At 55.7% G+C, this 13,415-nt stretch overlaps 5 protein-coding genes across 5 annotated transcripts; 2 read left to right on the plus strand and 3 right to left on the minus strand.

Annotated features, from left to right (window-relative positions):
• Nucleotides 1-120: 120 nt before the first annotated feature.
• JN550_009440 (uncharacterized protein) lies at nucleotides 121-1,733 on the minus strand (the record flags this gene model as incomplete). Its single annotated transcript, XM_049321512.1, has 2 exons — nucleotides 121-1,404; nucleotides 1,485-1,733. The coding sequence occupies 2 exons, from the start codon at nucleotides 1,731-1,733 to the stop codon at nucleotides 121-123; spliced, it is 1,533 nt and encodes a 510-aa protein (XP_049168595.1).
• A 1,894-nt stretch (nucleotides 1,734-3,627) lies between these two features.
• On the plus strand, nucleotides 3,628-5,317 carry JN550_009441 (uncharacterized protein; the record flags this gene model as incomplete). The annotated part of the gene is made up of 3 exons (XM_049321513.1): nucleotides 3,628-3,673; nucleotides 3,777-4,400; nucleotides 4,452-5,317. 3 exons carry the CDS (start codon nucleotides 3,628-3,630, stop codon nucleotides 5,315-5,317), a joined length of 1,536 nt encoding a protein of 511 aa, XP_049168596.1.
• A 299-nt stretch (nucleotides 5,318-5,616) lies between these two features.
• JN550_009442 (uncharacterized protein) lies at nucleotides 5,617-6,838 on the minus strand (the record flags this gene model as incomplete). The annotated part of the gene is made up of 2 exons (XM_049321515.1): nucleotides 5,617-6,543; nucleotides 6,707-6,838. 2 exons carry the CDS (start codon nucleotides 6,836-6,838, stop codon nucleotides 5,617-5,619), a joined length of 1,059 nt encoding a protein of 352 aa, XP_049168597.1.
• A 929-nt stretch (nucleotides 6,839-7,767) lies between these two features.
• JN550_009443 (uncharacterized protein) lies at nucleotides 7,768-9,970 on the plus strand (the record flags this gene model as incomplete). Its single annotated transcript, XM_049321516.1, has 4 exons — nucleotides 7,768-7,865; nucleotides 7,925-8,476; nucleotides 8,539-8,671; nucleotides 8,723-9,970. 4 exons carry the CDS (start codon nucleotides 7,768-7,770, stop codon nucleotides 9,968-9,970), a joined length of 2,031 nt encoding a protein of 676 aa, XP_049168598.1.
• Nucleotides 9,971-11,472: 1,502 nt separating this feature from the next.
• On the minus strand, nucleotides 11,473-12,115 carry JN550_009444 (uncharacterized protein; the record flags this gene model as incomplete). Its single annotated transcript, XM_049321517.1, has 3 exons — nucleotides 11,473-11,801; nucleotides 11,855-11,924; nucleotides 11,996-12,115. The coding sequence occupies 3 exons, from the start codon at nucleotides 12,113-12,115 to the stop codon at nucleotides 11,473-11,475; spliced, it is 519 nt and encodes a 172-aa protein (XP_049168599.1).
• Nucleotides 12,116-13,415: the final 1,300 nt, after the last annotated feature.

Here is a 13,415-nt window from a genome sequence, read left to right on the forward strand (position 1 = left end):
CACAGCCCTGATATACAAGCCGACCAAGTTTAATATATATAAATATGTACATGCAGCATTATTAATCAGATATTACACCTACAGCCATCGATCCGTCCATCATGGGCACCGTCATTATCATCAATGGCTCTCGACCCTCCAGAACTTCCAGCCTTCCCGCTCAGCGCCGCCGCTGTGCACGCCCACCAGCTTCTCAACGCCATCATTACCGGGCGCGTTCAGGAAGTTCTCGAGATCAATCTCCATGCCGCCTTCCTCGTCCTCGTCCATGCCGTTCTTGAGCACGGCCGGCCAGAGCACCCCGACACCGTCGCCGCCGAGAATCGTCTCAAACTTTGAGTATCCCTCGGCGTCGAGCCGCTGCTCGAGGCGGTCCCATTTCTCCCGGCTCACGTCAGGTCTCATCAGCGTGATAGAGCAGCCACCGCCCCCGGCACCCGTCAGCTTTGTCCAGCCCAAACCTTCGTGATCTACGAGCTCCCGCACCCGTTCAAGCCGTGGGTGAGACACGCCCAAAGAAACCAATAACCCGTGGTTTATCGACATCAGTTCGCCGACTTTCCGAAGACTCTCCAGCTCCTCGCTGTCAAAGTCGTCGTCGTCGATGAGCTCGTTCGCGCTGCGAGTGACTCGGTCAATTGACTCGAGTATACTTCCCACAAGCTTGGGGTGCGTATCTCTCAACTTGGCTACCTTGGCGACCTCAAATGCTGTAGATTTCGGCTGTTTGGTGTCCACCAGCAGCAGGGGCAGCTCGGGGAAGTCCCATAGCGGCCGCACGCTCGGGGGCTTCCCGTAGTCCGTCCTCTGGAACACCACGGCCTTGCCCTGGGTTGCAACGGTGTTGTCCACGCCCGAAGGGTTACCGTGCATGCACATCTCGGCCACGAAGGCCCATCGGTTGATCCGCTCCACCTGCAGCCGGGCCTCCTCCGGCGGCTGATCCGGGTGCGGGCCAGACAGCGTCCGCAGCTGCAGAAGAAGAGCCGCCGACTCGCAGACGGCTATCGAGGCACTGCTGCCGAGCCCCGCGCCGATGGGTATCGTGGAGCGAAGTGTGTATAAACAGCCGGGGAACTTCTGGGAACCCAGCGAGCAGAATAGGTATAGAAAAGAGCGCGCCGAGTTCTGATGTATCTTGCGCAAGTCCTCCGACTTATGTGGTGAAATCTCGGCCAGGTGCGGCTGCAGGGCCGCCAGCAGGTCGGGGTCGAGGGTCGTGACCAGATCGTAGTAAGACTTCTTCTTGGACGGGTGTTGGAAGATGTCCCAAGGCAGCTCATCGATGTTCCAAGTGTGGGCTAGGTCGATGTCGGGGAAGCGCAGACTGACGGTCCGTCTGGACTTGGAGAGGGTTGTAACGAGGAGATAGGATCGCAGGGATATCGAAGCAGCGATCGCGGCCTGTAAGCGCAAATCGTTTTTGTGAGCCTTGCACATTCGGACGAAGAGGATGTCATTGCGTGTAAGACGTCTATGCGTACCTTGCCATGGACCACGGCGTGTTCTCCAAACACGATGACCTTGCCCGGTGCCGACACCATGAAGGCAGGCATCATGGCGTTGGACTGCTTGCGATTCATCTTCCGCCTCTGGGTTTCGCCTGCGGCGTGACCGTTCCCATTCGTGTGGCCATTGCCGTTGATACTGAGCTTCTCGACGCCGTCATGGAAGCCATTGACAGACATGTCGGAGATGGCGCTGTCCGGCGTGGACGGTACGCTGGTCGTCATTCGGGTTGGAGGTTGCAGATCGCTGCCGCGATGCGCGTGTCGTGGGAAACCTTTCTTGCGCGACGAGGGGTCCCTTTTTTAAGTTCTTCAACCGCTGTCAGTTGCGGATAGACTTTGGTGCCGTCTGAGACAGATAGGGAGGGAGGTGGCTCAGGGACCACCTGGCAGGACTTGGGAGAGAAATTGTGCAAGTTCACGTAATACAGAGTATGCGTCCGGGAGGCGCAAGAGAGGAGGAGATAGTCAGGCTGTGGTCGTGGTATGCATGTAATCTTTGATTACAGTCAGACCAAAAGTCTCAGGGGTACTTAATTAATACAAGACTAACGGCCTGTGCCGCGATCCCAACGACCGACGCCGAGTCTGCAGTATGCGCACCCTCGATTTGCCCACCCAGCAGCCTGCATGCAGAGAATATTGACCGGTCAATCCTTGGAAGAGATATCAAGACCGGTGCTTATCCACGACCCGTTGCTTCCGCTGTCGTGGGCCGTGTTCCTGAGCAGGTACGCGGCGAGGTGGTGGAGGCAAGCAATCAATGTACCACTGATCACCCCCCCTTTTGGCATGCTTGGGGGCCCTTTGCACCCTCTGCACCCATCAAAATGCCGGTCCGGTGACCTGATTGCCTCGTTGCTCCCTATCCGCAGCTGCGGGACACTCCAGCACAGCCCCAGCCAGTCGTTGGGGTCCAATTGAAAAGCGCATCTCCAACTCCAGAGCCGGGGGGAGGGGGGTTCGCTTTGGATCCCTGCCCCCTCCCAGGAGACGCCAACGGTTCCGGGCACGGTAAGCGTCCCCCGACCGCGACCACTTGCCTGGCATGGTGCTGAGATGGCGTCGTCATAGAATCGAGTGCGCCGCTGTGATGGGGTGGGTGTGTACTAGGTGCGGCAGGCTGGACGGGCCAAACGAGAGCTGAAACGCTGCACCTTTCAGTACTCCCTAAGTTAGGCTCTAAGACTGCGTGAACGAAACAGTCATTTGACAGATCAAGGCATCTCTAGGTTCCTAATGGTCGTTCGAGTCGGGCTGGATTGCGCCTCATCGCTCTCCCCAAAGCACCTGCAGCTGGTGATAAACACCGACTGCCAAGAACTTGAAGTAATTAGTTGGAGCAGGCTTGTCTTACCCCAACCAGCCCCAAATCGTTTCGACAGAGTTGTACTGGAACGATAGAGCGAAGACGGTAAATCCTGCTTCGTACTTCTGCTTGGTTCGTCGTGGCCCAAGCCAGTGCAGCGCATACAGCTACTGATGTGGTTCCACCTCTTGAACGCAGGTAGTTGTAAAAGTCTAAGTTTAAGTTGTGGCATACATACTTCTGTCGCATCAAAAGAGACGACGGCAGTTCATGAGACGGTACTTCATCACTTGGCCTGCTTGCGATCACCCGACTCGGCGCCTCTGAACTTGTTCAGCAACTTCAAGTATCTTCATTATAGGCAGGACTTAGTATGCACTTGTATCGCATTCTCGAACCAAGTCGAATGTGCGTAGGTAGACAGTGTGGTGAAATGGTCCGAGGCGTTGAGTATTTCTACCTTATGGACCCAAGGTATAGTCCGATGCATAATTGAAAATAGGGACCTGGGGCTGAATAAGTTCATACAGTAACTGGACAGGAGCAGCTGTGAAGTCGAGAAGCTTGTAGTGCAAGTCTGAAATGCTTGTCGTCTGTATTGTACAGCATTGCTCTGTAGAGACTCTTCACCATCGCTATACTCTCTTTGCCCGGCTAATCAAGGATAGGTATAGCCCGATCGCGGATTCTGGTCCGACGCCGACGACAGGGATGGCGGGGCACTTCCATGCGCAACGAGGGGCGGCTCAAAAGTGCTGTCCGGCGTGGACTGAACCCCACCATCGACAACTCGGAGCTCTCCAGAAAAACATGCCGCCCAAAGGCAAAGGAGCCGCCAAGGCGAAAATACCCGACTGTGAGTACCTGGCGACCTGGGCCATTCCGGATCCTGTCTGCGCCCATGTTTCCCGTGTGAGCGTCGGCTTGCTCGCAGCGCCTGTGCTGACTAGCGGCTGTAGCCAAGCCTTCGGAGCCGCAGACCGTTCTGCAGCGAGCCCAGCAGGTCTACGAAGCTACGAACCCACTCGAGGCAGCCCGGGAGCAGCACGGCCTGAACGGTCTTTCCACTGTCGAGCGGACGGCGTATATCAACTCGGAATTTGTCAGCACGGGCACCACCGACCAGCTGGGCAAGAAGGCGCAGAAGGAGCTCTGGAAGCAGGTCAACGAGGCGAGCATCCCTCCGCGGAAGCTCCCGAAGCCCAAGCCCGAGGCCTGGGGAAAGGACAAGTACGGCCGGAACATCGCCGAGTACGGTCTTGAGCAGTTCCACGACCGGAGCGACAAGATCCTTCAGCTGGCTACCCTCAAGCTTGATAGCAAGGAGTTCAGGGACACGCGATACCGCGCCTCCCGGAAGCTGAAAAACGGCCTCACGGGGGAGTCATATGTGCTCACAGACGAGGACATCAAAGCCGAGAAGGAAAGACGAAAGGAAATGGCTGCCCTGATGGACGATCTATACGGCGAGAAGATGGGCTCCTATTCGGTGGATCCGGCCTGGGATGATGTGGTACCGATACCCCAGACCGAGCCTGAGGGAGCACTGGCTGCTATTGCCTATCCGGAGGACTATGCAGAATGTGGGCGCAATCCGTCCGGCTGATAGGGCTGCTTTCGCTGACAGACCGCAGCAACGTCCTACCTCCGTGCCGTCATGGCCGCGAAAGAGTACTCCCCTCGCTGCCTCAAGCTCACGGAACATATCATATCCATGAACCCTGCCCACTACACGGTGTGGCTCTACCGGTTTGCCATCATCCAGCACCTCGACATCCCGCTCCTCGACGAGCTCACCTGGCTCAATGAGGTGTCTCTCGACTTCCAGAAGAACTATCAGATCTGGCACCACCGCCAGCTCCTGACGGACCACTACTATCCCACCATCGCCGGCACCCCGGACCAGGTCAAGCGCTTTGCCAGTTCCGAGCGCGACTTCATGATGGAGATGCTGATCGAAGACGCCAAGAACTACCATGTCTGGACCTACAGGCAGTATGCGGTACGGAAGCTAGGCATGTGGGATGAGGACGAGTTGCGTAGCATATCGGGCATGATCAACCAGGACGTGCGGAACAACTCTGCTTGGTCGCACCGCTTCTTCATAGTCTTCTCGAACCCGGCCTACGCGACGGAGGGCTCGCACGCTACCGAGCACGACCCGGCCATCCCTGCAGAGATCGTGGATCGCGAGGTCGAATACGCCAAGGAGAAGATCAAGCTGGCCCCGCAGAACCAGAGCCCGTGGAACTACCTGAAGGGCGTGCTGGTCAAGGGGGGCCGGAAGCTGGGCAGTGTCAGAGAGTATACCGAGCAGTACGTGGACGACCTGGGGCAGGACACGGAGCAGGTTCGCAGTTCGCATGCGCTGGACCAGCTCGTGGACATCTACGTAGAGGCGGGCGAGAAGGAGAAGGCGGATCTGTGCCTCAGACGGCTCGGTGAGAAGTGGGATCGCATACGCCTCGGGTACTGGGAGTGGAAGCGGACGACGCTTTGAGAGCAGCAGATAGCACCCGCAGAGAAACAAGATGCATTGCTGAGATAACGATACAACCAATTTCTCTTGATATATTTGTGGCGCCTACAACTTTGTCGCGCCCACAAAACAGACCAGAACGCGCCGTCGCTGATGATGCCAAACCTTGTTTGATCCGATAAAACGCATTCTAGATCCAGCACTGTTCATCATGATGGAAACGTAAGAGGGTTGAATTAGTGAGTCCCAGCGAGGTCTCCAGGTATTAGCATCTATTCTACTGGAATCTAGTGTAAACCCAAATTTGCCCTTTTTGTTCTTTACTTGCTTCGCTTGTAGATCTTGTTGAGGAAAGTCTCGAAGACGGACTTCTTCAGGCCCTCGGTCTCATCGACCTTGGCGATCATGTCCTTCAGCTCCCCAACCACCTTCTCCTCGTAGGCGTGGTACTTGCCCTTGAGGTCGAGCTCATCGTACAGGGCCTTGACCTTCGCCACGTCGGCGTCGTCCTTCTTGCCGTAGTGGTCCTCGAGCACCTTGCGCTGCTCCGGGGTGGCGACCTTGAGGGCCTGGTTGACGAGCCAGGAGCACTTGTTGTCCTGGATGTCGGTACCGTCCTTGCCAATGACGTCCTTGGTGCCGTAGAAGCAGTCGAGGAAGTCGTCCTGGACCTGGAAGTACTCGCCCATGAGGATGAGGATGTCCTCGGACTGCTTGAGGTTCTTGGGGGTCGCGATGTTGTTGTAGTGCAGCGCGAGGGCGACGGGCAGGTAGAAGCTGTAGTAGGCCGTCTTGTAGACGACGATGTGGGTGTACTTCTCCAGGCTGTAGTTGTGCAGGTTGGACCGTCCCTCGGGGGCCGTCAGCAGGTCGCACAGCTGGCCGATCTCGGTCTGGAACGAGGTCTCGTGGAAGAGCTCGACCATGTCGATGTAGGCCGGGTGCGCCTTGAAGTACTGCTTGAGGATCATGTAAATGGCCGACTCCAGCATGAAGGCATCGTTTATGGCCACCATGCCCACCTCGGGCTGGAGGTACCAGCAGGGCTCTCCACGGCGGGTAATGCTGCCGTCCATGATGTCGTCAGAGACGAGGAAGAAGGCCTGGAGGAGCTCGATCATCCAGCCAAGAGTGGCGGTCGAGAAGTACTCCTCCTGGGTGAGCTCCCTGTCGAGCAGCTGAGCGGCCGAATCAGGGACCGACATGCCGCGGTTGCATTTTCCACCCAGAGTGTTGGCCCTCAGGGACTATAAAACTCCTGTTAGTTCCAGATGCGATGATGTGGGAGGCCGTCAAGTCAGGACGAATAACGGGACAATCAACGTGAACGCAGTACGAGGCCCCAAGTAACGCCGCAGAAGACAGGCAGACCGTTCAGGGTCCCAACGCTAATAAGAGCAACTGACTGACCTTTTCAAACCAAACCTGGTACTCTTGGGGAAGCTTGTACTTCTTGGCATGGCCGAGAATCTGCTCGATGAGGTCGTTCTTGAAGACATTCTCGAACTTCTCGTAGGCCGCTTTCTTGTCCGCTGCAGACATCTTGTCCCGAGGTGGTCTTGACGAAGATACCGGTGATTTACGAAGTTACCAAGGAAGCCCCGACGTTGACGAGGATCTCTCCCTATCTACCCTTGCGAGCTCTGATCACACGGTGGTAGCCCCTGAAGTGCTCAGTCGAGTCTGACTGGGTTTGGCGCGGGCGAGCCGTTCGAGGAGAGGCTTCGAACGCACAAGATTCTTGACACGAGATAGGGGTCGTAATGACTGGAGGTCCTGCTTCAGACCCTTGACAGCGGCAGTCTGCTTGTGCTCGAACCAGAGATATCTGCTCTCACCGAATTTTCCCGACTGAATCTGCCGGCGAGATTTGTTGACTGCATCGACAAGAGCCCGCGGGTTGGAGGGGTCTAGTGCCAGGGGTTCAGCGGGCTAGTCGTCTTGGTGCTAGCGTGAGCGACACTCGGCCCCTTCCACTCCCAACGCGCTGATTGGGCGCGGGCAGTCAAATTAAGCAGTGGTCGGGGCGGGCAAAGTCAATATTGACAGCGGCGGTAAACCCGACAGCCAGCCCCTGCCAGCAGCCTGATAGCCCACTGTACCCAGGCATGCAGGCTGGTAGGGTCGCTAAAGGCTGGCAGGTCAGCGTCGCGGGGTCCGACCCGTGGGCGCTGCCATACGCCAGACGCGACCTCAGCCAGCCAGCCGCCACCGAGCTTCGCGCATGTGCAAGGCTATGGGCAACAGTGACGACGTCGAGGAAACATTAACATCGACAATTGCTGAGCTCAAATACGCATCTCGCTCTGCTGGGTCTGGTGTGTGTTCTTTTCAACACCGAGGACCGCTCCGACGAGCAGCTGCCACCACAACAAGGACAGCATACGGTATTCCATCCTCGCATATGACGCCGTCCGCGCGCATGACCGCATCACGGAGCTCGAGCTCGATCCTTCTGCCGGCCCGCAACCATGTCTCTCAATGATCGGGAAACGTCCCAACTCCGCGGCGCTCTGCAGGAGGCCGTGGTCAAATGTTCCGAGCGATGTCTCTACCAGTCGGCCAAGTGGTGAGTTTGTCGGCCTGCTCAACCTCTTCCGCAGGTGGCTAAAGCCCCATCCATCCCAGGGCAGCCGAGCTCTTGAACGCCATTCCCGAGCCAACCTCTGAGCCCGACGACACCAACCCTTCTCAGCCTGGAGACTACGCGCCCGCAGTCCTCGCCCAGAATGCAGATCCGGAAGAGGCGCTTCTCGAGGCAAGAGAGATCAACAAATACCTGCTGGCCAAGTCATTCTTCGAGTGTCGCGAATTCGACCGATGCGCCGCCGTCTTTCTTCCCGACTCCATGCTTGCCGGGGTCGTGACATCGAAAGAGGCTAACTCAACACCAAAAGGCAAGGGAAAGGGCAAGGCAACGGCCACCAGCTCACGAAGCACGACTGCGCCCAAGTTGCCCCAACTCAGCCAGAGAAGCTTGTTTCTAGCTCTATACGCAAAGTTCCTATCAGGCGAGAAGAGAAAGGATGAGGATACCGAGATGGTCATGGGCCCTCAGGACCTTGGAACCTGCGTCAATAAACAGCTGTTAACCATTAGTCGCTATCTCGAGACATGGTTTGACCAGCGCAAGGATGAGGATGGCGAAGACGTCGACAGCCAGGGTTGGCTAGAGTATCTGTACGCTACGACCATGGCACATATCTTTCACTCCTCTCTAATTTCTAATTCCCTTGCGATAGGTACGGCATGGTCCTGGCAAAACAGAAAAACGACGATTTGGCCATTTATTGGCTGGTTCGCAGCGTTCATCTGTTCCCCATGAATTGGGGTTGTTGGCTTGAGATGACCTCCCTCATATCGCGGATCGAAGATGTAAGTGATCTGGTACATAAACACATGGGCTTGTGTCTGACGTGTGTGCAGTTGAACCGCTTGATGCAGCGCTTGCCACAAAACATTGTATCCTTCATGTTCCACATCCATGCAAGCCTCGAGCTGTACCAACATGACGGAAACCTCGCCAACTCCCTTGACCAGCTAATCAACATCTTCCCGACGTCCTCTTTCCTGCTCACGTGTGACGGCCTCCTCTCATACCATGCGAAGGACTTTGTTGCTGCAGAGCAGGCATTTAGCAGGCTGCTATCTCTGCATCCTCATCGCCTTGAGTCTCTGGACCATTACTCCAATATTCTTTACGTCATGAACTCGCGGCCGAAACTGGCCTTCTTGGCCCATCTATGCTCGAGTGTGGACAAGTTCCGTCCTGAGTCGTGTGTCGTCATTGGCAACTATTACTCATTATTGTCACTACACGAGAAAGCAGTGCAATACTTCCGTCGAGCTCTGACGCTAGACCGTTCCTGCCTGTCCGCTTGGACTCTAATGGGTCACGAATACGTCGAGCTCAAAAATACGCACGCAGCCATCGAGTCCTATCGCCGAGCCGTGGATGTCAACAGGCGCGACTACCGCGCTTGGTACGGTCTTGGCCAAACGTATGAGGTGCTGGAGATGCACGCGTATGCTCTGTGGTATTACAAGAAAGCTGCAGGGTTGCGTCCGTGGGATGGCAAAATGTGGATGGCCGTGGGCTCGTGCCTACAACGCATGAACAGGAATCTGGACGGCATCAAGGCATTGAAGCGTGCTCTGCTAGCCGAGAGCTACTACGAAACAGGGAGCAGCTTTGGGAGCGGAGGCAGTGGGCCTGGCGGGCTTCGCGGTGCACACATGGATCCCGAGATACTGCTACAGATCGCATCCATGTACGAAGCGCTGGATGAGGAAGACGACGCCAAAGCATACATGGAAATGTGTGTCGCACAGGAAGATGGCTCAGCGGGCGACAATGCGGGGGAAAGCATCACGATACACAACGACGAGGGCTCGGAAGACGATGGTGAAGCTGTCGGGCCCTCCGCAGGCGCAGGCGGCGGAAGAGAGGGGACCGGCGTCACCGCAGCTACTAGTAAGGCGCGGATGTGGCTTGCTCGGTTCGCGATGCGCAACGAAGACTACGAGACCGCCAGCAGGCTTGCCAACGAGCTTTGCCAGGATGGAGTTGAAGTCGAGGAGGCGAAAGCACTGATACGGGAGGTGCGGTCGCGCATGGATGCCCCAGCTGGTAAGACCACGCCGGGCCCTCTGCTGCTTGACTTGAACGGATGACCCCATTGGTGCCTGTTGAGCGATATCTGGCTCACGAACCGAGGTCACGATGCTTTACGAATGGGCAGGCACGAATATGGCTCGACCTAAGGGAGCAGTTCCGCCGTGGACGATGGCATTTGAAGTGGCGTTTTAGGCTGGCGAAAAGAAGAATGCATAAGCAGGCGTTGGCCACGATGACTCATTAATTGACGAATTCTCTCTCACGACATTGTGTCAGCTGTCTCCGTTCGATATCGTGATCATGGAGTGATGGCCTCGTATTCGCCTAAGGGTATGGCGTAGACTTGGGAGCGACAAACTCTCTATCCGAAAGCTGTGTCCATGATACGCGCCTCCAGTGTGCCATAAGCCATGGATCTATAGTCGTGCATGCGTAGGGCAGCACGCTTCTAGCAAAGCCACTGGCGACTACGATTCTCGACTACAAAACACTCGAGAGGCTGTGTCCAACAACAGAACTACAGTAGCTACGCTCTTTGAGCTAGTCCGTCTCTTATCTCAGCTACGGTCGGTTTCCAGCTCCGACAAGGCTGCGCCGCGCCCATTTCCCCGACCCAAACAAGCGATAACTAACACGGGCACGCCACCGTATCGGGAAAAGTGCACATGACCGGTGCCAACATCGCGAGAAACCTCGGTAACATCAGGTAACAAAGCCATCCCCATCCCATGCCAACTTGACTATACCTTGTTGGACACACAAACCAACCCCCATCCCCACCTTTTCGTCCCTTCCCTATGGTTGATGCTGGTGGACGAGCTTGCAAATACGAGCTGACAGGTCTTGGCATGTAGCCTAATGCGGACGGGGCTGCACGTCCAGCGAAGCTTATTCGCACCTTCGAGCCGTGTTGCAACTGATAAGGAACCGCTATGAGATGAGTCGCCAGAGCTGCATGACACCTTATCGCTTCCATATTGCTCGTGCGTAGATCTGCAATGTCGTCATGTACGGTAGGGTGCTGAATTGGGCGCGACAGGCACTAGTCTGTTGTGTTTTGCATATTGACCTCGATGTGAGGCCACAGAGTTTTCACTCGTTTCCCGAGTTTAGGGTGATAAAGTGCGATTTCACGATGGCACGCAAGGTTTGAATGGCAACTGGTTGCGAATTAAGTGATTAGTCTATCGAGTATATATGGCAACGCCCATCGTGGGCCCTGCCCAAGGAGTGTATACACAGCCCGTTCGCTGAATTAGTAGTAGTAATATGCATACCAAGATCCATCCCGCATGAGCTCAACGCCGCTGCTCCATGCCCAAAGATTCCGTCAGAAACATCATAGTGACATGCCGCGTTCCAGGTCAACCTGAGGTCCGTTGACATTTAGAGTGCTCTCATAAGTGTTTCGTTCCAACATTTCAATCATCTCCCAAAATCCCAAACAGCAAGTGAGTGTAGTAGCAAGCCGCGCTGGTTCAACGACACAGTGTTGGTGTCTCGGAACCATTAAAAAGATCCCAGCATCAAGGCCGGTCTAAACTGCCATGCGTCTGCCCTACAGAGCCATCGCAACCAGACCGACAGCCAGAAGCGCACCAGCCGGCCCGACCTTGGCTGCGGCAGCGGTCGGGACGACGACAGGCGTGTGCGAGGTAGTGGGCGCAACTGGGGTCTTGGTAGCTGAGGAGGTCTTGGTGATGGGAATTGTTCCAGAGATGTAAGTCGAAGCTGGCGGGGTGTAGGTGACAACGATGCTAGAGTTGCCATAGGTTGGCCAGGCCTTGGAACCGGTACCCGTGGGGCCGGGCTTGCTGGTCTCCTCAGTGCAGTACGACGTGGTGGTGACTGGAGGAGGCTGTGAGACCGAGATGGTGCAAGGGCAGTCTTGTCGACAGTTAGTGATCAACATGCTGTGCACCCTGGGGTGTATCACTTACTGGTGATGGTGAGGGTTGTCTCCGAGGTTGCAGTGTAGGTCACGTTAGAAAGTACAAAAGTCGTCGGAGACTGTTGATATATGTCAGTATAATCTGAGCGCCGGTGTGGGCTATTTGCCTTGTAGATGCACCAATACGTACGGGGCAGTAGGTGGTGTAGGCAGTGGTGACGACAGTCGTCCAGTAAGTGCCTGTCTCGCCCCACGCGTTCACGGCAGCGAACAAGCCCGCAACGGGCATCAGAGCCTGAGTCAACTTCATAGCGATTGTGTTGTGGTGGTTGAAGCGAGAGTGGTGGTCTTCAAGTTGGGTCTATAGTTGTGTCTCAAACGACAGTGTATCCGACGAATGCTCGAGGATGGTGATGTAGTGGTGGTGAGAGAGAAACAGTAGATGCGAGATACGCAAGACCAGGCTGAATGGGCCGGCCGGCATATTTATCTATCGTTAACCTACTGAACGCGGGTTGGGCAAGTGGGTAAGTAGTGACTGCCTCCCGGGGCAACGCCCGCTGGCATGGTCATGCTACATCGTGGTTGCCGTAACGTATCGGCGGTGGCGTTACGTCCTTTGGATCTGACCCTTGGAAAACCCAGCCTCCAGTGCCCATTTGCCTATCAGCAACTGCCCGTCCCAGCAGGGCGATCAGTCATCGGCGCAGACATCTCACCCAGGTCGTGGTCCGCGGCTCCGACTATTGGAAAGGACCCCGGTCGTTACGGCGGTGTCCGGCTGGTCACACTCTGGATTGTGACACACACTTGGCACTTTCCAATCCAGCCTTCAAGCTGCCTCTTGTTTGCGCCTTACGAGGCCATCTCTGATTCTATAGGCTGCCTTCCCAATAGTGACTGCCGCTTTTCGCTCTGACTTATCACGCCCATTCCGGACCACTTGTTGCGAGATTGGTGGTCAGAAGTTACCTGGCACTCTAACACGAGCTGGAAGGCTGAGCATTTCGTCGACACCTAAGTCTGACCAGAGCCTTCATACCCTTAGGCGAGCTCTCCTGATAAGACAACATGAAATTTTTTTCTTCAATGGAAAGATCATCACGTCACTTCCATTCGATGCCTTTTTTGGTCAAGCGAGTTGCTGAGAGAGAGGAAACTGGCGGTCAGAGGTATCCATACCAGTGGACTTTTGCGTCCCAATGAGGTTACTGTGACCTCGTACTGATAGGCACCTCTGCTCAAAAAGGGATCGCGACTTCAACCGTTGGAAGAGTAACAAAAGCCTCTTGCATGGAATTGATAAGAAGTTTGATCGCTACCTGAATACGGGTAGCGAGCAAGACAGTCGGATACGACAAAGTATTTTTAGGGTGTAGAGGGGTGTCGGATCATCTGACCTTTTTGCTCTGTTCTATTCTCTATCCGAACGCCATCTATACCATACAACGCTGAATTGGAAGACCCGGGACTCGTAAAAGCTTCCAGGAAAACAGCGCAAGTGTTCAGACAGGAATGTTCATTCGGCGTAGCTGACGGACCTGCCGTTGCCTCTGCGCCTCTCTCACCCAGTCTTACTCAGCATCGACACGAACAACCCAAAGCTTCGA

This window comes from Neoarthrinium moseri (assembly GCF_022829205.1).
Source record: "Neoarthrinium moseri strain CBS 164.80 chromosome Unknown scaffold43_Wmoseri_CBS_16480, whole genome shotgun sequence".
Taxonomy (NCBI): Eukaryota; Fungi; Ascomycota; class Sordariomycetes; order Amphisphaeriales; family Apiosporaceae; genus Neoarthrinium; species Neoarthrinium moseri.